This window comes from Daucus carota, chromosome 2, assembly GCF_001625215.2.
Source record: "Daucus carota subsp. sativus chromosome 2, DH1 v3.0, whole genome shotgun sequence".
Classification (NCBI taxonomy): Eukaryota; Viridiplantae; Streptophyta; class Magnoliopsida; order Apiales; family Apiaceae; genus Daucus; species Daucus carota.
The window spans coordinates 28,672,687-28,694,146 of record NC_030382.2 but is presented as its reverse complement, the minus strand read 5'-3'; the positions used below and the strand labels follow the sequence as shown (position 1 = coordinate 28,694,146).

Genomic DNA, 21,460 nt, shown 5'->3' with positions numbered 1-21,460 from the left:
TTCAACTCATATTTCAAGGTACTTATTTGATATTTATGGCCACTTCAGTGACTATCTTGATACCGTTTTGAGTTCAGTGATCAACTTGATACATTAAGCCCACTTCAGTGACCAACTAGATAATTAACCCAGTTGAAAAGTGGGTAAAGTGGTGGAACCTATGAATATTTAATAATAGATTTGAGATGTTGGAAGAAAGTAGTGGGTGTAATAGTAGATTTGAGATGTTGGAAGAAAGTAGTGGGTGTAATAGTGTTTATTTAATAAAAAGAGAGTATAAAATATAGAGGCAGTGGGTGTAACAGTGAAAAGTAGTGCTAAAAAATAGTAAGTTTTGGACTTCCAAGAAAAAATGAGCCAATGAGGTCACATAAACTGATAAACTATCCGACCCAATAAATCTGGGTCCGCCTTCCACACGAAGAGAACCACCAGAGCATCGAAATCGATACATCGAACATGGCAGTAATGGAGAGGTTGAGGATATTCGTAGCTCAAGAGCCCATCGTCGCTGCTTCTTGCCTTATTGCTGGATTCGGTTTGTTTTTCTTATACATCAATCCCCTCCTCTCGTTAACCCTAATTTTTTTCAATTCAATACTTACATCTTTTGCTGCCTCTCGTCCAATTACTTCCCTAATTTTGTGACTCGATTATATGTGTTGTAGAATATATCATCATTAAGCTGGGAAATCATATGTGATCGGGACATAGTGATGATGGAAACTTTGATCATTTTTTTAGATGAATGCATTGACACTAAAATCTCGATTAATTAACAATCGATAAATTAATAATCCATGATAATTTTATAAATTCATTTCAGATTTTTGGTCCTTTTATATTGGGGACAGTACATATTTAGTGTCAATTAATTTAAAAGCTGGATGGATTAATCAAATTTAAGGGTCCTGACATTATTAATCAATAGAGGTTTTACTGTATGTTTGGTCCTGTTAAATTGGGGACAGTACATAATTAGCCTCAATTAATTTAAAAGCTGGATAAATTGATCAAATCGAAGGGTCCCGACATTAGTAATTAATAGAGGTCTTACTGTATTTTAGGTTTCTTGGGAAGAATGAATTGGAGAGAAATAGTAATGGACAGCTAGGAGTGAAGATTTGCCAAAAAAAAAAAAAAAAGACTCACTGCAGGCTTTCTTTGATAAGTTTTGCATAGAAAATGGGTTTCAGGGATAATGGAGAATTCCTTGCCAAATCGGGGATTTGAGCTCTACTTTAGGTGGTTAGGTGATAAAGGAACAATTAAATTATAAAATTTTTGCCCTTATCAGTGTAGTTCAAGTTACATTTCACCTCCTCTAATTCTTTATCCCAACAAAACATAACAATAGTAAGTCCAACTGTTGTACACAAGGGGGAAATGAAGACACGATTGATCTTGATGATTCGATCCTTCCTTTATGTATAATGTAAAAGTTTCCTTGGTTGTCTTTTGTGTATATGCTGTTGCTGTCTGTCAATATGTTATAAACTTTTTTCTTCTGGGGTGAATACTTGAGGTTTTAAATTTATTATTTTAGTAGTTTTACTTTAAAGATATAACAATGTTTGTATATTGTATTGTAACTTTAAATACATTATAGCATTTAATGTAATCAAATATATATAAACTTTTATAGAATTTTAGACAAAATTAATTTTGTTCTTACTTTCAAACTAATTTTTTTAAGTACACGTCTTTTATTATTTCATATCATACTTCTAAATAAAATGATTTGTTAGAAATAATAATATATTCTTGCACTCTGATTAGTAATGATGCAAGCTCATACAACAAAAAAGTCGACCGTTAAATTATTTTATATTGCGTGGGAAAAACAAGCAGAAGAGGGACATTTATATGTGGTGTATAAAAGCTTGTATTAGGAAGATAATGAATATTTATATTTGAACGCCTTTCTGGCTTGCTGCCTAGGTGTTCCTGTGGTCGCGCCTTGGCTTGCGCTTGCCTTTTACTACTTGACATGTTTGGACCTCATATGTACAATGATCAACTTGTTGAATAAATTATAGAAGTAGGTTTGATCTTGATTACTGATTAAAAAAAGGTGGAGTCCTCTTAGATATAGACATTATAGTGATTTTCTGTTCTTCCTTTACTTGTCAAATTTAAGATGTGTTAGACTCCACTATTATTTGCTATGCGGAGAAATTTTCATCAATTCATCTTGTATTCCCTAGCTAAAAAGTTTTAGCATATCGTTTCCGCGCCTTCATTTTTACTGTCTGGAGCATTTTTGTTTAAAATTGGATAGCACTAGGATCAGTCATCTAACTAATGAAAAGAAGTTATGTAATCTAGAATGTAAATGTATGCTTCCAACTGTTTAGTATTCTATTGACCAGTTTTTATCTTGTAATTTTCAGGCCTCTTTCTTCCAGCCGTAGTGAGGCCCATACTTGATTCTTATGAATCATCCAAGCAAGTACCTCAACCTGCTCTTAGTGATGTAAGTCTTTTATAAGATTTGGAACATGCATTAACATTACTCCTTTTTGAAATGCTAGTCCATCATGGAAAAATTACTCAAATCAAAAAATATAATATTGACAAAGAAATTTCTTTTTACCCGTATTTATTGCATAGATTAAGTAATCGTATGTGGAATAGAGAAAATCTTGCAAATAGAAACTAAAAGGCACTCTCGGAAACTTATTTCAAATGTTACATTGAAAGTAGAACTGGACAACTAATTGAAAACTTTTGCTTTTTTGAAGTGCTACTATTCTGAAACAGATAGAGTATTTTTGCGTGGATATAACTCTTCCATTAGATGTGTGGGGCAAATATATAAACTCTGGGGATTTGATGCACTTTTTAACCTGGATGCTCAAGACTCGAGCAATGCCATTAAGTGGCATATCCTCAATTTTTTGTTGCAAATATACTTGTTGCTATGACACTGCCTTGATCACAACTGAAGGGCTAGCAGCCACCTAAACAATAGAAATGTTGATTCAAGTATATATTTACGCACTGCTCTGCTATCTTTTTCTCTAAAATGTGTTAATATGCTGATTCATTTAGATCACATGCTTAAGTATCTTAACTACTTTTTTTAAATATATTCTATTCAATCTTAGTGAGGCCCATATTAGGTATGTTGTAATCTTTAATGCTGAAAGAGCAGAGACATAGTCCTACTGGACCTCAGTGTCTGTGTCATTTATAAGGCTTGCAACTTGCTCCTGAATGTGATATGTATAGATTTTTTCTGCTTTAGTGCATGCACGGATGCGACAAACAGTCTATTTGGTATCATTTTTTAACTTGTACAGTTCTGTTTTACTTCTTTTTCCATCTCATCTTGAAGTCTTTCTAGTTTTTAAGTGCTTTATGTGTATTGTTGGCAGGTGGTTGCAGGTATGACGGGTAAAAAGCAGGGGTAATGTAGAAAGCAGATGTTTAAAATCTGTTTTCATCACCCATTTGTTTCTCTTCAAATCTTAGATGACGAGGAGTAATAAGTACCGGCGCCTTCTCTCTGTTTCCTGTTAAGAACTTTGTAATTAAACATCTTTTTGATTAATAACAAGTTTGTGCTACTTGATTTTCTGTTTATAATCATCTTGCCAGTTGAATTTATGATTGCACCACTGCATGTGACAATGACTTAACCACTACATAAAAACTATCATGTGTTGTTCCTTCTTGGAATTATACGTAAACACTGTGACACAAGTAGATTTGTATGACTAGTTGATATACTATTTGTATGTTGAAGATTGGTTATTGGTCAAGAACTGATGTGAAAGTTAATCTTTATGTGCATTTCCTGATGTAGCATGGTTTAAACATTTTGGTCCATCTTTGTAATTTGCAGTAGGTATTAGCAAGTAGGTAACATTGTGCTCAACTTCTGCAGAAAATTTGAGAGTTTGGACCAAACAATGTAATAACACACAACACTCTAAACATTCGAATTGACCAGTGTAAGTCAGATTGTAAGGATCCGGACATGAGAAAATTTTGGTGGAGAGAATCCAACACACAAAGTTGATATATTTAGAACCTAGTAATGTGACATACAGGCAAACACGTAGAAGCTGGATTTTATGTTACAGAAGCTTATGCAGCCAAGAAAACGGAGCAGTATCGAGAAAAGAGAATGCATTAGACAACGTGAACTTGTTTCTTCGATTTTCTTGACTTCCATGGTATGGCGTGCTTTATTCCCGTGCACATTGCTGTCTGCAACACAAACCAACCCAAAGAGTTAAATAGAGTTCACATTTTGCTATCTAGACTTATTTATTAATTTCACCACACTTCCCTTTTCTCTTTCTCTCTGAAAACAAAGACTCAGAAAATTTCGGCCACTTTCATGGATCTAAATGCATACAGCTTGTTGAGGTATAAGTTATAACGTCTGAAAGAACTTATGGAACTTATACCGGTAACGTTTGATGCGACGGTCAAGTGTCATCGTAACGTTTGATGCGATAGTCGAGTGTCATCGTGCTAATGTTTTGTTTGATGCAATGGAAAATGGAAAACCTACTTATATTAAATTACTTACAATTAACACTAAAGAGCATCCTGTAACGAAAAGCATTGATCATCTTTATTTAAATGTTTATGGAATTATGGGTGAAGACCTTCCTTAATAGTATTTCCTTTTCCATCATCCAAACAACTGGCTCCCAATTTGATTCGGTCCATCCACACAAATTTACTTGTTGAAAAACGTTTCACATATTTCAGGTTGTTGATACCAACCATATGACAAGGACACAAGACCGCACAGAATCACAATCACTTTATTATAATATTAAGGGCATATTATAGGGCATAGAGTATATATTAATAGGTCCAGTTAGTTGTTAATCAGCCATTTTTTTATAGCAAAATGTGTTCAAATAATAAGTTCATCCACTCTTTACATACCCACTTTAGAATATATTTTCTTTTCACTGATAAAAAATAACTAATATGGTTGCCAACAATCAAATGTTATCCCTGTATAAATAACCTCTTTCCCTAATCACTAGCAGCAGTATACTTCTTCCGTCCCTCTTATTTTTATACAGTTTTTTTTTCGTACATTTCAAAACTTTCTCAAAATAGTAAATTTTTATAATATAAAAATCCCATCTACCCACTACTTTCATCTATTTCTTCAAATCTATCAATTAAATATTTATGAGTCCCATCATTTTACCTACTTTTCTTTCCCTTTTTCGTTACTTTACACTACTTTACACATCTTTTCTAATCTCTTTGTCCATTTCAAATGTGTGTCCATCCCAAATGTATAAATCAGAGAGACGGAGGGAGTACCTAATTAACCCCATAGTTACTCTCCGTTATGAAGTGCAAGAAGTAGTGTAGCTAAATTAGAAAAAGCGATTGAACTATAAAAAATAACTGCAGTAAATAAATACTCCGTAGTAAATAGAAAAGCTTACCCAAAAGTGAGATTTGACATGAGACAAAGTAGAAAAGCTTCCCCTCCTCCTAAATTTAGGCCTCTTCACTTTTGCTGATGTCCTGTTGACGTCACTCTCATTCTCATCTTCTTTCTCATCCAAAGACAGTGAAAAGACAGAACTAGCCTCACTCCCTATTTCCTCTTTGCTACCCTTAAGTTTGAAAGACTTGTATCTTTGGCCCCAAGAATTACCAAACAGACCTTTTCTACCCATGTGAAGCCTCTCAGGACCAAAAGGGGTGTGAAAAGAATCATGGCGCTTGCTGCTGCTGAACAGTCTGAATGAGGCTGAAGAGATGACATTATACGGGCCATCAAGAACAGTGGTGGGGGAGGGTGTTTTGGTAATTAGCCTAGAGTGCTCTGTGGGCTGTAGCCTTGGAGGGAGGTCTAGGCATTTGTTGTGGGTTGGTAGAGTGATCAAGGCAGTGCATGGGAGGGGCTTTCCAGGCTCTTGTTCCCACAGGAATGGAACTGAGGCTGAAGTTTGGAGGGGTGGAGTTGAGAGCCCTGAGGGCTCAGCTGAGAGCTTTGGTGAGGCTGAGAATAGGGGGAGTTGTGGGGAGGAGCTTGCTCTGGAGGTCATGACTGTGTGTGTTTCTAGTTGGACATAGACATGGAGTGAGGGAAGGGGAGGGAGTGCAGAAAATGAAATGATGGACTTGACTTGTAGCCTGCTACTGAGTCACAAGCTCATAACCATACTAAAACATAAACACACTGACAAGTGACACATAATATTTATCAATAAACTATAATTTTGAATTACATAGATATAAAATAATATTTTTTTCAAAGTTAATAAACTTTTGTCCGGTTTTTTAGTCATGTCATATTTTTGACCCTTTATTTCGTGCTCGTTTAGTTGAATTGTTGTATTGTTCTCGACATTATCTATTGCGACATTGTTTATTATGATTATTTCTTGTTGATTCTTTTAAGTATATTTGACATATTCTTTATGAAATCGTATGTGTATTTTTTATTCATATGACATATTCATATTTTGATATTAGCAAAAATTTATATAATGATTTTACAGAGATGACGAGAAAAATTGATAACGCTAATATATAGTTATTTATGCTCAAAATCTTGATCAAATTTATATTTGGAAGATTTGGGGGTTGCAGTGGATATTGTAGTTTCAACTTCGTGCAATATTTTTAGTTGATTTATATTATTGTGGGTGAATTTTATATCTAATTTCAACTTGGCATTTTCACGTTTTTTTCTTACACTTTTTTGTTGATATGGATTCATATAACGATGTTCTATATATATGATGACAACTTCTATTAGATTACATTTATTATGTGTTTTATGATTATTAATTTAATTTATGAATGTGTTTTATATTATGTGGTTTCAAAACTAAAATTGATAGCCGTAATTTGTTTTGAATTAAAAAATAAATTAAAAACATGCGAGCTGGAAGCAAAATTTATTTTGGATTTAAGAAAATGTGTTTATTTTGGAATTAAGAATATGAGTTTGTGTTCATTCCTACATCTGCTGCACATGTTAGCGCTGAACTTCTGTCTATAACCACATGTATGAACACATTTTTTTTTTTTTAGTTAATTCTAAATCAAAGAATAATTTTCCCCTTTAAAGCCTGTTTGTCGGGACTTTAAGCTATTTTCAACTATAAACTGATAAATATTTGTTTAGCAATAAATCGGAAGCTGATTTAAAGTTGAAAATAAGCTAGAAACTGACTTAAAGTCAAAAGTTAGTTTGAGGTAATTGTTTTAGTGACTTAATTTTTTTAAACTTTTGTTTTGACAAAAATTATTGATAAGACATAAAATGTCTACAAATCATTTTTATTTTTATTATTATATTTTTAATAGCTCATAAGTCATTAATAAGTTAAAATTATCCAGCCAAACGGCTCTCAGTCAACTTAGGTCTTTTCCTGTTTGTGCCAGATAATTTGAATATGTTTTGAAATTTTTTGATTAACACAATTTTGAGATATTAATTATTTATTTTTTTTATTTTTGAAATATTTTTAGTTAATTGATGTTAACTATTTTGATTAACACAATTTTGAGATATTAATTATTTTGTTTAGTGTGTTGTTGAAGAAAAATATAGTAGATAAAAGTAATTTTGTAACGGTGAGATTTATATTCTTCAATAATTAACATTGGTAGATAATATTTGTTTTGGATTAAGAAAAGAAATCATAAAAATGTAAAAGACAGAATTTGTTTCAAATAAAAAAAATCATAAATATGCAAGTAGATGTCGGTTGGCTTATGTCATAAAAACAAAAAAAAGTTTTCTAATCTATGGTGATTTTTTATCATTTATGTTTTTTATATATAAAAAATATAATGCGGCCAAATACGAGCTCGTTTTGTTTTGCATATAATTCGTAGTGCCGTGTATTCACCAAATTTTGTTTGAACTTTGAATTTAGAACCCTCTTAACTTCTGTTCAGTTTTGGAATCTTTTACAACGGAAATCACACGACCTAACCCAACTCAATTCGTTTTTTTAGCCTGACAAGACCGAGTGATTATGCTTTAGAGCAAGTCCATCAATGCCCTAAATTAATGTATAAGTAAAAATTTTAAATCGTTCGATGCTCTAACAATATTCTAATGGTGCCTTAAATCATCATGAGATCGTTTGGGGTTAAATTAAAAGAAGAGACTTCTTGCTTATTATAAATAAACTAGCTTATAATCCGTGCAATGCACAGGCGGTTATAATATTTGTTATTTTATCGTATATATTTTAACTTAAACTAATATTATTGTGAGAATAAAATTTTGATAGAATAATATGATTAAATAAATTTTTTATTTAATAGAAGATAAATTCTTAATAGTTAATTTTGTCAAATGGCTAATTAAAAATTAGGTCGAACATATATATTTTACTGAAAATGTTAAAATCCGTTTTTTTTCATGTTATAATTTAAGGAGATCTATAAAATCAGATATAAATCAACCAATCAATCTTTTAATATTTCGTTATTGATAATTAATAATATAGCATGAAACATATTAAGTTAAAAAAAGACGTGTAAAACCAAATACCGATCCACCATACTAACCTAAATGTTTTGGTTTAATAGATAATAAAAAATATATTACAACATGTTATAAATAAAGAGGTTCGTGGGTCAAATACCAACCGGCTCACCAAACTCAACTGACCTACCGACTAACTGAATTTTTCATGTTTCGAATTTAACAGTATAATAGTATATTATAGATTTATAATATTACTTCTAAAGTGAGTCCATTAGTGTATTTAAAAATAATGTTATTGTATTTTGGTTGAAAAATATCACAAGTTATTTATTTATACTTATATATAATAATATTATAGTTTTATATATGTAGCTCGTGTTAATTGTAGAAGATCTGTTTTTTAGTTAGAAAATATAAAAAAGATAATATGTTTTACTTAAAAAGGTAATTACTATGTTTCTCGATATTATTTTAAATGATGGAGTTTTTTTAGTTAGAAAATATAAAAAAAAGATAACATATTTTAATTAAAAAGAATAATTGGTATATAGTTAGGCCCGTATTTTGGCCCAAGTACCAACCGACCAAACTTTCAATATTTCGGATTTAATAGTATAATAATATAGATATATAGGGATAGGATCAAATAAAAACATTTTTAAGTTACAAACTTACAAACTTTTTTTTTTTTGAATTTTTTTATTCTCTCAACGTGTTAATCTTTAGTTATAAAAAGTATCCATGTTGAAAATTATCGAAAAAATATCACAGTTTTTAAAAATAACGCGTAAATAAATCGTGCATTCAACACATTTGTAACCGGGATTCAACATTGTGGGTAGAACATTAATTATCATTGTGTTGAATATATTTATAGAGATGCTTAAACTATAGCTCTGGGGTTTAGGTTGGGTCTCGAAAGATAAATATTGGTTATTTAATACATTTTACTTAGTTCTTACATTGAAAAATTAGTTTATGTACTGCTCCAAAACAATTTTAATCGACGTTCAACAAAATATCTTAAAAAATTTTGAACTCAAGTTATATATGTGTTGAACAAAAAGAGTTTGTAAGTTTGTACCACAACCCTCCCCTAGATATATAATATCTTCTTTATATGAATGTTGCATGTGTTATTTTTGGAAAATCGATTTTTAAGTTAGGATTTGAAAAAAGATAATGTGTTTTAGTTAAAAAGAATAGTTGCTATGTTGTCCAATACTCCCTCCGTCCCATTTTAATTGACACTTATTCCTTTTTGGGACGTCCCAAAAAGAATGAACCTATTAAACTTACTATTTTTGAACACTACTTTTCACTATTACACCCACTACTTTCTTCCACTATCTCTATTCTATAATAATATAAACACTATTACACCCACTACTTTCCTCCACTATCTCAAATCTATTATTAAAATTTTGATGGGTCCCACCACTTTACCAACTTTTCAACCTTTTTACTACCTTTTTCTTAATCTCCGTGAAAGTCAAAAGCAGCTCAATCTTTTCGGGACGGAGGGAGTATTATTTTTATAAAATTGAGGTTTTTTAGTTAGAACATATAAAAAAAGATATTAAATTTAGTTAAAAAGATAATTGATTATATAAGTAGGCCCATAATTTGGCCCAAGTACCGACCGATCAAATTTTTAATGTTTTGGCTTTAATAGTATAATAAACTAATATTATTGTGAGAATAAAATTATGATATATGTAGCCCGTGTTAATTGTAGAAGATTCGTTTTTTAGTCAGAATATATAAAAAAGATAATGTGTTTTAGTTAAAAGGTAATTACTATGTTTTTCGATGTTATTTTAAATAATGGAGTTTTTTTAGTTAGAAAATATTAAAAAAACATATTTTAGTTAAAAAGAATAATTAGTATATAGATAAGCCTGTATTTTGGCCCAAGTACCGACTGATCGAAACTTCAATATTTCGGCTTTAATATTATAGTATAGATGTGTATATATTTTTTTAAGGTTTGACTTTAACTTTTGGTATAATAAAATAGGTCTTATATTTGTTTTATGTTTTGATCTTATATTTGTTTTATGTTTTGATTTGTTTATATTTGTTTGAAACCCACTAATTTTGTTTGAAGCCGCTAATTATAAAAGTCCATATAAAATCTCGTGTATCGACCGATCAAATTTTTTATGTTTCGGCTTTAATAATACAGTATTTTTTAAGGTTTGACTTTAGTTTTGGTATAGTCAAATAGGTTTTATATTTGTTTTATGTTTTGATCGTATATTTGTTTTATGTTTTGATTTGTTTATATTTTGTTTGAAGCCCACTAATTTTGTTTGAAACCCGCTAATAATTATAAAAGTCCGTATAAAAGCCCGCGTACCGACCGACCAAACTTTTAATATTTCGACTTTAATAGTATAGTATAGAAGTATAGATAGATAGTCAAATAGGTTTTATATTTGTTTTATGTTTTGATCGTATATTTGTTTTATGTTTTGATTTGTTCATATTTTGTTTGAAGCCCACTAATTTTGTTTGAAACCCGCTAATAATTATAAAAGTCCGTATAAAAGCTCATTAATTATAAAAGTCCGTATAAAAGCCCGCGTACCGACCGACCAAACTTTTAATATTTCGGCTTTAATAGTATAGTATAGATGGAGTAAAAGTGACAAGTAAATAAGTTAATAAAGTGTTTGGAAGCTGAGAGAGAAGCTAGCATTCCCAGCTTTTTAAAAGTACTTCTTCTTTACACAAACGGGTCAAGAAAAGTAAAAGCCAGAAGCAGTTTCTGCTTCCTGCAAACAGACACCACCATCATTTTTTTCACTTTCCTCCGATAATAATTCAAATAAATTATTAGTTTAATAATAAGACACAATTATGAGGCATTTTGTTGGGTTATCTATCTAAATGATGTACTAAATCACTAAGATACTATTTTTTATTATATTTATAGGGCATTTACTAGGACATTGTTAGAGTGCTCTTACTTTGCAGTATTAATTAAATTACAAATTGTTAGAGTGCTCTTACTTTGCAGTATTAATTAAATTACAAATTCTTAGAGTAAGTATTTTATAACTCAAAAAAGTTTATATATGTTAACTACATTAAAAATAGGTTCCGGTAACGTTAACGTAGTTTTATATATACTGATTTGCTAAATAATTCGGAAATAAACGGGACGAAATTTGTCAAGTTTTCTATGCATAGGATGCCGGAACAGGGTGATGATAAGAAAGCTGTGTTGGACTTTTCTTCAAAATCATGTCTCCCGAAAGCAAATATCAAATCGTACCCCATTCGAAAGCTGCATGCAATGCATACATCAATATTCAACTTATTCATACACACTTATTTTCCAAGTTTGTTGTTTCTGGGGCCCATCTGGATTATTACCAAGATCTTACTAATTTTCAAATAAAAAGTTACTGGAATTATATCTTTTTTATCATTCAGAATTTTTGAAAATTCAACCATAGTTGTAGTCTGGAGTTAGAACTTTAAAGTTAAATGTACATGACACGTAAAGATCGAAGATCCTATATGCTCCCATGTACTGCTTAAAACAATTTGAAAAATACTATATAATGAACATCTATCTATGCTATTACTATATTAATAATTTAATTTGATGGGGGTAGGTTTATAATCCTATTTCTAAACTGCCGTCTTTGTTTTTGAATGTTTACGGAAGACACATGTAAGAATTTAAAATTGGTGGACTGTCAATATAGAAATTGATAAAGTAAAAGGAAGTTTGAAGGGGTATTTTGTAAATGAATTATACAAGTCACAGCAGCTAAAACCAACCTAGGGGCTAGGTAATGCAGGGAGCATTGTGTTGGGCTCATCAAGTTTTTGTGTTGGTCCACAGTGTATATTTGGACTACTAGTCAGACATCAATGAACAACGGCTCACAGTCTAGTAGATAATTGGTCTGGGCCGTGGGCTTTCTAGCTGTGTGTGTGAGTACACACATTTGACATTACCACCTGTTTTGAAGGGAGTAGAAAAATATAGTGTAACAAACTTTTCTTTGCAAGCAAGCAAACCATGCCTGTTCGTTTATTTTAATCACAGACCCCCAAACAAAGAACACACCCTATGCAACTGCCTCAATTAACAAACACCACCCATCTCTGTCCCTACGTCGAGGCCTTTCCGTCCCTTAAGTCAATTAAGCTCAAATTGAGTATAAAATTTTGCCGGTCCGTCTCTTAAGTCAATTAAGCAAGGGTTAGTTCATCAAATTGAGTATAAAATTTGTTATAAAATGACATGACGTGACAGTTTAGAATGATTTGACTGAGAGAATTGATGTAAATATATGAGATTGCAAATATATGGGATCTATTGATGCAAATATATAGGTCTATTATTGTTATTCTGTACCCATTTTTTTATTACTAATTTGTACCTCACATTTTCCAAACTAATTAAGCGATGACTCCTGAGATGATTGGACCGGCCATAACTAAGTCCGCATCAAATTCGTTCTCATTTTCAATATAACCAACATATCTATCATAACTAAGTCTGCATCAGATTTGTTCTAAAAAAAATTTCAATATAACCAACACATCTATCATGATTAAAATCAATCTCACCCCATATATAAAATTGCAATTATGTAGTTCAGGCAAGGAGAGCCCATTAGTCAGCTGTAAAATATGGTATATCTATCAAAGTTGACATTATTCAATGGACAAGACCAGCAACAAGAGCCCCTAAGAGCACCCCCAGCGGGGGGTCAGTTTATGTCTCGATGCACGACAAATGACTTGGCTGGTGAAAAGTGTCCTTGGACACCACTGGATGAACATCACAGAAATGGTCCAGGGTCACTTCCGTGTCCCCGGCCACTTTACTTTCTTTATTGTTTTTTATTAACAAAAAAAATGTTAAAGCTGCTTTTGTGTGCACTGCTTTAGTAACTGAGTAGTATAGTTCAATGTATACGTTATGTTATCGTTATTAATATTAACGTTGTAATATAACGTATATATTAACGGTAATATTTGTTTCTCCTATAAATACCAATCCCCAAGCTCCTATCATTTACCTTCTCTAGTTCTAAAAAAAAAATATTAGCAAAAGATGAATCCAAACAATACCCCATCTTCAAACCAAAATCCAAATTCTCAAAATCTAAACCCCCAATTTCCATATCCATATCCAAATTCATATTTTTCAAACCCACAAAATTTTACCTTTAATTCTCAAAATCCAAATTCTCAATATCAATTTCCACATTCTCAAAATTCTCAATTTCCATTTTCATATCCTCAAAATTCTCCATACCAATTTCCTTTTCCTCCATTTTCAAATCCACAATTTGAAACACAACAAACACCTATCAATATTCAAAATTCTCCGGAAACACAAGTTCCGGCCTTTGGTCATGAAAATATTATTGATTTAAATGATGATTGTGAAGAAGCCGAAGAGACACGAGAAACGGTTGGTCAGTGGAAGTGGGTTGAAGATAAACTCTTAATAAGTGCATGGTTGAATGTGTCAATTGATCCACTAATCGCAACTGATCAAAAAGCAGAAGCATTTTGGGACCGAATCCGTCAATATTGTGAAGAAGATAATCCCGGTGTCATTAAGAGAGGAGTTATGGCAATGAAAAAAAGGTGGCAACGAATAAATGAAGGTGCTCAAAAATTTGGATCGTGTCATGATGAGGCTCAACGACTAGTCGGGAGCGGTTCAAACTTGGACGACATAATTGAGAAAGCTCATGCACTTCATTTAAAATATTACAAGAAGAAGTCTAACTTTAACAATCATTGGCGTGAGCTTCGTAGACAACCCAAGTGAAGAACCCCTACAACTAGTGCAAGTTCTAAAAGAACTAAATTAAGTAGTTCTGGAGCTTACTCATCGGAGGAAAATAATGATACACCAACATCTGATGAATTTGAACCGATTCGTCCTAAAGGTACAAAAGCAGCCAAAAGGAAAGGAAAGGGAAATGCAACAGCTGCCGAAGTTGAAGAATATGAAGCTTTCGAAGCTAATGACTTGAGGAAAATAACTATAATGGAAACTGTGAATGAAATTCGTCAAAAAGATATTGAGACGCGACAAAGGGAGCTTGAGGCGAAGCAAGCTGAAATGGATTTACAAGTCGTTTTGGCAATACTGGAAAAATGAATGATGCTCAGAGGAAGGCTCATGCAAAATTGCTTGAGAAAATTATGGCAAGAAACTAGCCGTTGGAAGCTAGTGCTTGTTTTATCTCTTTGTATGAGACTTATATTCAAAATAGTATGCAGATGCGGGATAGACGGGCACATCGTCAGCTACAAAATGACTTGGTTGAGCATATCTCGCAGTTTCACACCAATCGTTAATTTCTTTTATATTGTAACATTTAAATTTGATGTTTTTAGTGTGTTGTTTTTACTTCATGTTTTTTTAATAATATGATGCATTTTAATTATGAGTCATTTTTTAATATAATAATGTATTCAAATTTTTTAATCACTTTTATTTGATTATTACAATTTTAACACTAGTAACTTAAATTTAAAAATAAATTATATAATATCTTATTACATATATATTATAATAATAATTTATGGGGTACTACAAAATATGGGAAGTGGGCTTATAGCATTGGATGGGTGGGGGTCACTTTTTTTAAAAACCCACTTGGGGCTGAGGTGGCAAAAGCGTGTCAGGCGGTAGCAGAGAAATGGCCCCCTGCGTTGTTGTTGCTCTAAGAGCAAGTCCAACAGCTGCCCTATTTGATGTCCTAAGTCATAATATAGGGCATTTGATGAAAAAACTTGCTCCAACAATGTCCTAGTGATGCCCTATATCACTATGACAACCCATTCAAGCCCTATTTTTGAGGCACTCTCTCTCCTTGCCCTATACCATATTTTATAATAAATTTTTACTAACACTCTCTTTCTCTCTCTATTTTATATTATGTTTTAATGATGAAAGTGAACTTTTAATAATAAAATATTAAACATATAGTGAAAAAAGGGCACATTGTTGGAGTTGAAGTTAGTAGAATATGTCCTAAACTACTAGGACGTAATTTTTTATATTATATTTGGGGATCCAACTAGGACACCGTTGGACTTGCTCTAAGGACAACCCAACTACTGCTTGGGTCAGTCTCCGGTCTGAATAACTCTGCAATACTAATCATATCATATCCATCAACAAATTCTTACTCCCTCCGTCCCACCCAATTGTTTACATTGGGTTTGGGCACGGAGGTTAAGAAATATGTATAAAGTAGTGAAAAAGAGGAAGAAAAGTGGGTGAAGTGGTGGGACCTATCGATTTTTAATATATAAAAGAGAGATAGTGGAGTAAAAGTAGTGTGAAAAGGAAGGAAAAGTGATAAAGTGGTGGGACCCATTAACTATTTTGGGAAAGTTTTGTAATGTAAAGAAATGGATGGGACGTCCAAAAGAGGTAACTGTAAAGAACCTGGTGGGACGGAGGGAGTACTTCAATGATATCTCTCTTCCTCTTATTGAAATCTCTCTTCCTCTTTTTACGGAATGTTATAATAAAAGATCATTTCATAACCGTGGGGATTTAACTTGCAAACACACCTGCTCAACTTGACAAGCCCCAGGGCCACAGTCAAATATTCTCCCATTCATACATAATTATATAACAAAAGATATAAACCACAGGCTTAGAGCAACTCCAGCAGCTTCCCTATTTGGAGGCTTAAACCAAAATATGAGGAATATGGGAAAATAATCCACTCCAACAGTATCTTAGTGATTCCCTAAATCACTAAGATCCACCAGCCATGCCTTATCTTTAGGTAACCTCTCTCCTCTCCTAAATCTTATTTTATAATAAATTTTGAATACAAACATGTTCTCTCTCTTCACCTATTACAATAATGGTAACTTTTAATAATAAAATAGTATATAAGGAATGAATATAAGGAATATTGTTGGAGGTGAGAAAAGCTATTATTATCTTAAGTCACTAGGATCCAATATTTTATATTATATTTAAGGAATAGGCTAAGATGCTGCTGGAGATGCTCTTACATTGAAGAAAATTACATGTAGTCTAAATCCAAAACGCAATCTAGGAGCATATGCTACAGTTTTATACAGACACATCAATTAAATACCGGATCATCAAACCAAAAAGAAAGTACTATTCACATAATCCAAAGCTTGATCTCCAAGTTTTTTCACTACACCATCAAATACAAACCTTACCTGTTAACTACATTTCAGATACCACTGTCATCTTTCGAGTTCCAAAGCACACAGTTTAACCCCTATTATCCACGTAACTTTGCCCAATCAACTTTAGTATAACCGAAGACAAAATAGTTATAACTCTAGATGTCAGATTTTATAGCCGGTTCTATGCTTACTGTTCTTCTATCACCATCTAAAGATGACACCTTGCTGTTGGGACACATTCTCTTCACTTCCTCCCCCGTATATATGAAGATCTTCTTTGCCATTGTACAAAATTCCCTGATAAAATCATAAAAACGTACTTTAAGAATTTTTTTGTTACAGACAGACAAATGAATCAATCAAAGGTGTGAAGCTACTTACGGCCATGGATGATCGCCCATGAGCATCATGTCACCTTCTTCGTCAGTGTAAACAACTTGCCACTTTTTTCGTTCCTTAAGCTCTCCCTTGATCTCAAACATCTTTTCCAGTTCAGTTACGAGCTCAGCATACCCTTCCAACAAACTTAAGTCAACAGCTCGGCCAACAGCAATCCCTTGCATTTGCACCTGAATATGTTGAATTAAGCATCCACATATAATTAAGAAATGGAATAAAAACATGAGTGGAAGTGTGTCTTTCCACCTTCGTACGGGTCCTTTTTGAAGCACAAGTACCATGCTTGTTCATGTTTTCCTCTTCTATCGTCTCCAACAAGACTTTCTCATTTTCCTTGTTAAGGTCTAAATCTGCAGCTGTATTAGCTTCCAACTGAGCAGCAGAAAAGGTTTTTTTGCCACTATCAGCTGCAGCAGATGAGTCTTTGACTTCCTTTGCTGGTGAAGGAATGTTGGAATTTCTGAGATCGATTCCAAACAAGCGGCAACTATTACTAGGCTCAGTTCTTGTATCAAGTTCTAATTGGTCTTTAAACAGGTTATTGCTCGCCCTTGACGAAACAGCGGAATTGTACTCTGGCATGACAGAAGGATGAATCACATACTTTTTGTCTCCCACCGGTTCACGAAATAGATTCATAGAACTCTTCCAGCTGCCATCAGTAAGGCCTCCGGAGATAATACAAGTTCCATTATTATCTTTTTGCTTTGGAGGACATACAGCTTGACTTTCACTGCGTTCACTTTCGGGGGCACCACCTAAGTTGCAATGTTCTACAGTCGTATTTGATCCTGAATACCAGAAAGGTGCTGTAGCAGCGCAGGAAGTAGCATCTACAATGAATTGGAAATGCATAAAAAACACAGTTGTGTACATTTATTGAAAGTCATATAAACGATAAATAAATATACCAGTTAAAGGTATCTCAATGGGACGGGGCCTTTTGATCTTCATTGCTGGTGGAGGAAGGTCTATGGAATTTGAAGCTGTGTACGGCTCAATGTCCCAAGCTGAAACCTTCTCAGGCCTATGTATGGATGCAGGTTCATCCCATTGAATCTAAAATGATATAATTTGTTGAAGAAGAAATTAAAGCCATATAAAAATGTTGTCAACTCTTAATTTAAATGTCTTAAACTATGAGCAACCTTCAAAGACCGCCATTGAGAATCTGACCATTGTGGGGAGATACTTCCGACACCAATTATAGTGCCTGCAAAACTGACAAAAGAAACACCAAATATGAAGAAAGAAGTATCTCATAATAAAGAACACACTAATTAACTTGACATTACCTTCTTTCTGGAGGATCTTCCCCTTCGAACTTCATTTTAAATCGCATGCCAACTGAATATTTATGACTGACAGCCTCCAGATATTTATTCAGTCGGATGATGAATTGGCTTGTCCTTTTGACATTTTATAATCAAATCAAATTGCTAAATTGAACTCCAGCAAGTGCTAGGAAATAAATAATAAATTCAGCAGATTAACAGACAATATCAAGGATAAAGAGCAAAACCTTGGTTTGTAGAACACCACAAACAAAGTATGTGTTGTAATTGCATTAGATGCAGTTGCAAGTACGCCAAGATGCATACTTAAGCTGGATATAACAGATGGAGGCATGGAACTTTGCTGACCTGCAAGACGACGGATCCCAACACGCAGTTCCCCCACATCATCTCTTAACGCAAAAGATGAAATCATGAGCTATGATATACAGTTACATCCTAAATGACATGATACATAAGCACTTGGTAACAAAATACCTTAGAAAAACAAAAGCGTCCCCAGCAACTAATCTTTTTGAACTTACAAATGTGCTCCATCCGGTTGTAAGCAGATGCCTACGAGGTTGCCCTAATATTTATAGCGAAGGTGAACAACAGAATATTAAATCAAGCGACAAATCAATGCAAGCAACCGTTGAAGCTACCTCTAAATATGTGCTTAAATCGCCACTCGAAGCCATGAAGATCTTTTGCAACCAAATCCTGGGTCGGGGTAGCCTGAGCCATGTCCTGCAGAGGATTGAACAGATTACAATAAGATACTTCATACAGCACTATGAAACATTAAGCAGCTTAAGGGTAAATAAGGAACCTAATAATTTCTGAACTCCGACAATACTAGTTAATTAATACTTCATTTTGCAGTTAACTTAAAACATGTAAGCAATAAATCAAAGTCACCTACCAACGGAGGAAGGCATTCATTAGCATGCTTACGAAGAACAGAGAACCCTCCATGAGTGCTTGTGTCCGAAGCTGTCAATATCTTAACAAATGAGTGAATAGGCGGGTTTGGTGGATCAGGAACACATGGATCAGGACTTGTAGGCTCAGCTTGCTGCAATTTTATTCAATAAATAAAAATTCTGGCAAAATGAATAATTACAAGACCAATATAAGCCTTTACCTCTACTTCTGGGTGCAAAGTTATTTGTGCATAAACTTCATCCGTTTCTTGTTCTGCCTATTAATAGCATCGGAAAGAGTGGGGAACAAATTATTGACTTAAATACAAAAACAAATACAGAAAATAGCAATCGCAGTCTAAAAGCAGGAGTTACCATTAACTGGACATGAACAACATGACAGAGGATCTTGGGAGGAAGGTTAAACTTGGGTATATGCTGATCGAGTTCTTGATTTGTAGAGGCTCGTAACTGCAGAAACATCATAAAGATGAATATAACAAAAACCAATATCATAACGACAGTGAACATAAATGGAATATAAACTCGTAAGCGTACCTGTTCCATGTGACCTTGAGGGAAATAATACACCCTTTCTCCCCTACTGGGGACTTCAACCAACGGGCCTGCACATGCCCTCCATAACTCTGTGTAAAGATCATTTTTTTCCATGCCTACACAACATCAAAATAATAATTTTAGTAAAAAATGCCAGTATTGTTTTATCAACTTCCCGGAAATCCACAGGACTAGGAAAAAAGAACATTCTTCGACTCATTAAATCCTTAAAACATGTGAAACTGACAAGAGACCGTAACTTTACTGTGTTTAGCTAAGAGAAACACATGATATACATAACTGAGATTGTGATCAAGAACTTGGGTGTTTCCAAGTTCCCTAGATTTTTTAGTGCGAAATTCAAAATACTCTTTGCTGGTTAGCAAAAAAAAAACTCTTTGCTTCACACACACATGCAAGTTAGCTAAACAGACAGAAGTTCAGAACTAGAAAGCACAAACACACACGCAAAAAAGAGAGGGAGGGAGGGAGAGGGAGAGAGAGAGAGAGAGGGAGGGGGAGGGAGGGAGGGAGGGAGAGAGAGAGAGAGCGCAAACCAGTATGCCGAGAAGCAGAGGAGGGTCTGATAACATCAAAATGTTGCAGAAAAGAAAACCAAGATCCACAATTAATCAAGAGGAGAGAAAGAACAAGTAAAGAAGAAGACGAAGAAATAAAAACAGGGGAGAAAGAAGAAACTCTTTTTTACACAGAGAGTTGAACCAACTGTACACCATTTATACTCATCATCATATAGTATACATGTATATCATCATCTATTAATAACACTAATCCACAAGGGAAAAAACCGGCCTTGTATGAAACAAGAAAAAGAAATGCGAGTAGAGCAACAAGAAAAACGAAGCATAAATGAACAATCGAAAATGTAACGAATGTTTAAAGATAATGATGTGGTTGAAAAAAGGAAAGCAGTATGTACATAAATGGTGTGAGTAATCAGTTACACAAAAAAACAACACCTCTTTTCTTTTGTCTTTCACAAGTTAGTAACAGATTGAACACCCCTTTTTTTAAGACACCACCATCTAGGAGGAGTATAAGCTCTGCTTCTAGTTCTCTCCAAATGCTTACTGGGACCGTGCTACGTCCCTTGAGCTTCTGTGAGTTGGGAGTTGAGTTTAACCATGATGTACTGTACTACAATTAAGTGCAGTGTAGATTCAGGAGGGCTTCTTGTAAATTTATACTTATTTTACAATATTTCTATTGTATCTTAAATTGATAGTATAAATAATAAATATTCTAATTTTTAACTATAAATATTTTTCTAATATTAATGTGTGATGATGTGTTTTTCGATTAATTTTAAATCATATTTTTCATTTTACAAGAAAAAGATATTATTATCATATATTGAATTCACATTTGTGTTGACAACGTCAGAGTTAAAAAGAGAGATATCATGAGTCATATTTATACGAAGAAGACGTGTTTTTTTTATCATATTTCATATTTTTATGCGAAGAACACGTGTTTGTGTTCAAATTGAACACATTATTGTTAAAAGAGTTATATGATGTTCCGTCTTTGTTTCTGGGAGAACACGTTATAATTAAGAAGATACATGTTGGTATACTTCTCATTGTTTATATTTATTTCGGGATGTTTTCATAAATATCCGTATATAAGAGAATTTTTGCAAAATATTG

General features: G+C 33.2%; 4 protein-coding genes across 6 annotated transcripts; 2 read left to right on the top strand and 2 right to left on the bottom strand.

Moving 5' to 3' along the window:
* Positions 1-359: 359 nt before the first annotated feature.
* Positions 360-3,586, top strand: LOC108206587 (uncharacterized). The gene is made up of 3 exons (XM_017376934.2): positions 360-538; positions 2,394-2,476; positions 3,381-3,586. Exons 1-3 carry the CDS (start codon positions 460-462, stop codon positions 3,414-3,416), a joined length of 198 nt encoding a protein of 65 aa, XP_017232423.1. The 5' UTR covers positions 360-459; the 3' UTR covers positions 3,417-3,586.
* A 334-nt stretch (positions 3,587-3,920) lies between these two features.
* Positions 3,921-6,170, bottom strand: LOC108206656 (uncharacterized protein At4g00950). The gene is made up of 2 exons (XM_017377027.2): positions 5,436-6,170; positions 3,921-4,218 (listed from the first exon to the last, which is right to left on the bottom strand). Exons 1-2 carry the CDS (start codon positions 6,042-6,044, stop codon positions 4,141-4,143), a joined length of 687 nt encoding a protein of 228 aa, XP_017232516.1. The 5' UTR covers positions 6,045-6,170; the 3' UTR covers positions 3,921-4,140.
* Positions 6,171-13,538: 7,368 nt separating this feature from the next.
* LOC108207299 (glutathione S-transferase T3-like) lies at positions 13,539-14,603 on the top strand. Its single transcript, XM_017377757.2, has 2 exons — positions 13,539-14,241; positions 14,389-14,603. Exons 1-2 carry the CDS (start codon positions 13,539-13,541, stop codon positions 14,601-14,603), a joined length of 918 nt encoding a protein of 305 aa, XP_017233246.2.
* A 1,957-nt stretch (positions 14,604-16,560) lies between these two features.
* LOC108206581 (auxin response factor 18) lies at positions 16,561-20,948 on the bottom strand. Of its 3 annotated transcripts, none has more exons than XM_017376927.2 (14): positions 20,771-20,948; positions 19,791-19,906; positions 19,608-19,703; positions 19,454-19,510; positions 19,232-19,384; positions 18,972-19,056; positions 18,805-18,895; positions 18,555-18,719; positions 18,328-18,441; positions 18,181-18,253; positions 17,944-18,091; positions 17,279-17,865; positions 17,015-17,202; positions 16,561-16,930 (listed from the first exon to the last, which is right to left on the bottom strand). In XM_017376927.2, the coding sequence occupies exons 2-14, from the start codon at positions 19,902-19,904 to the stop codon at positions 16,789-16,791; spliced, it is 2,013 nt and encodes a 670-aa protein (XP_017232416.1). In that variant the 5' UTR covers positions 19,905-19,906; positions 20,771-20,948; the 3' UTR covers positions 16,561-16,788. The 3 variants fall into 3 exon arrangements, with proteins under 3 accessions (XP_017232416.1, XP_063943142.1, XP_017232415.1); XM_064087072.1 differs by lacking the exon at positions 20,771-20,948 and adding an exon at positions 20,348-20,719 and having other exon boundaries at positions 17,279-17,841; XM_017376926.2 differs by lacking the exon at positions 20,771-20,948 and adding an exon at positions 20,348-20,716.
* Between the last annotated feature and the right edge of the window lie 512 nt (positions 20,949-21,460).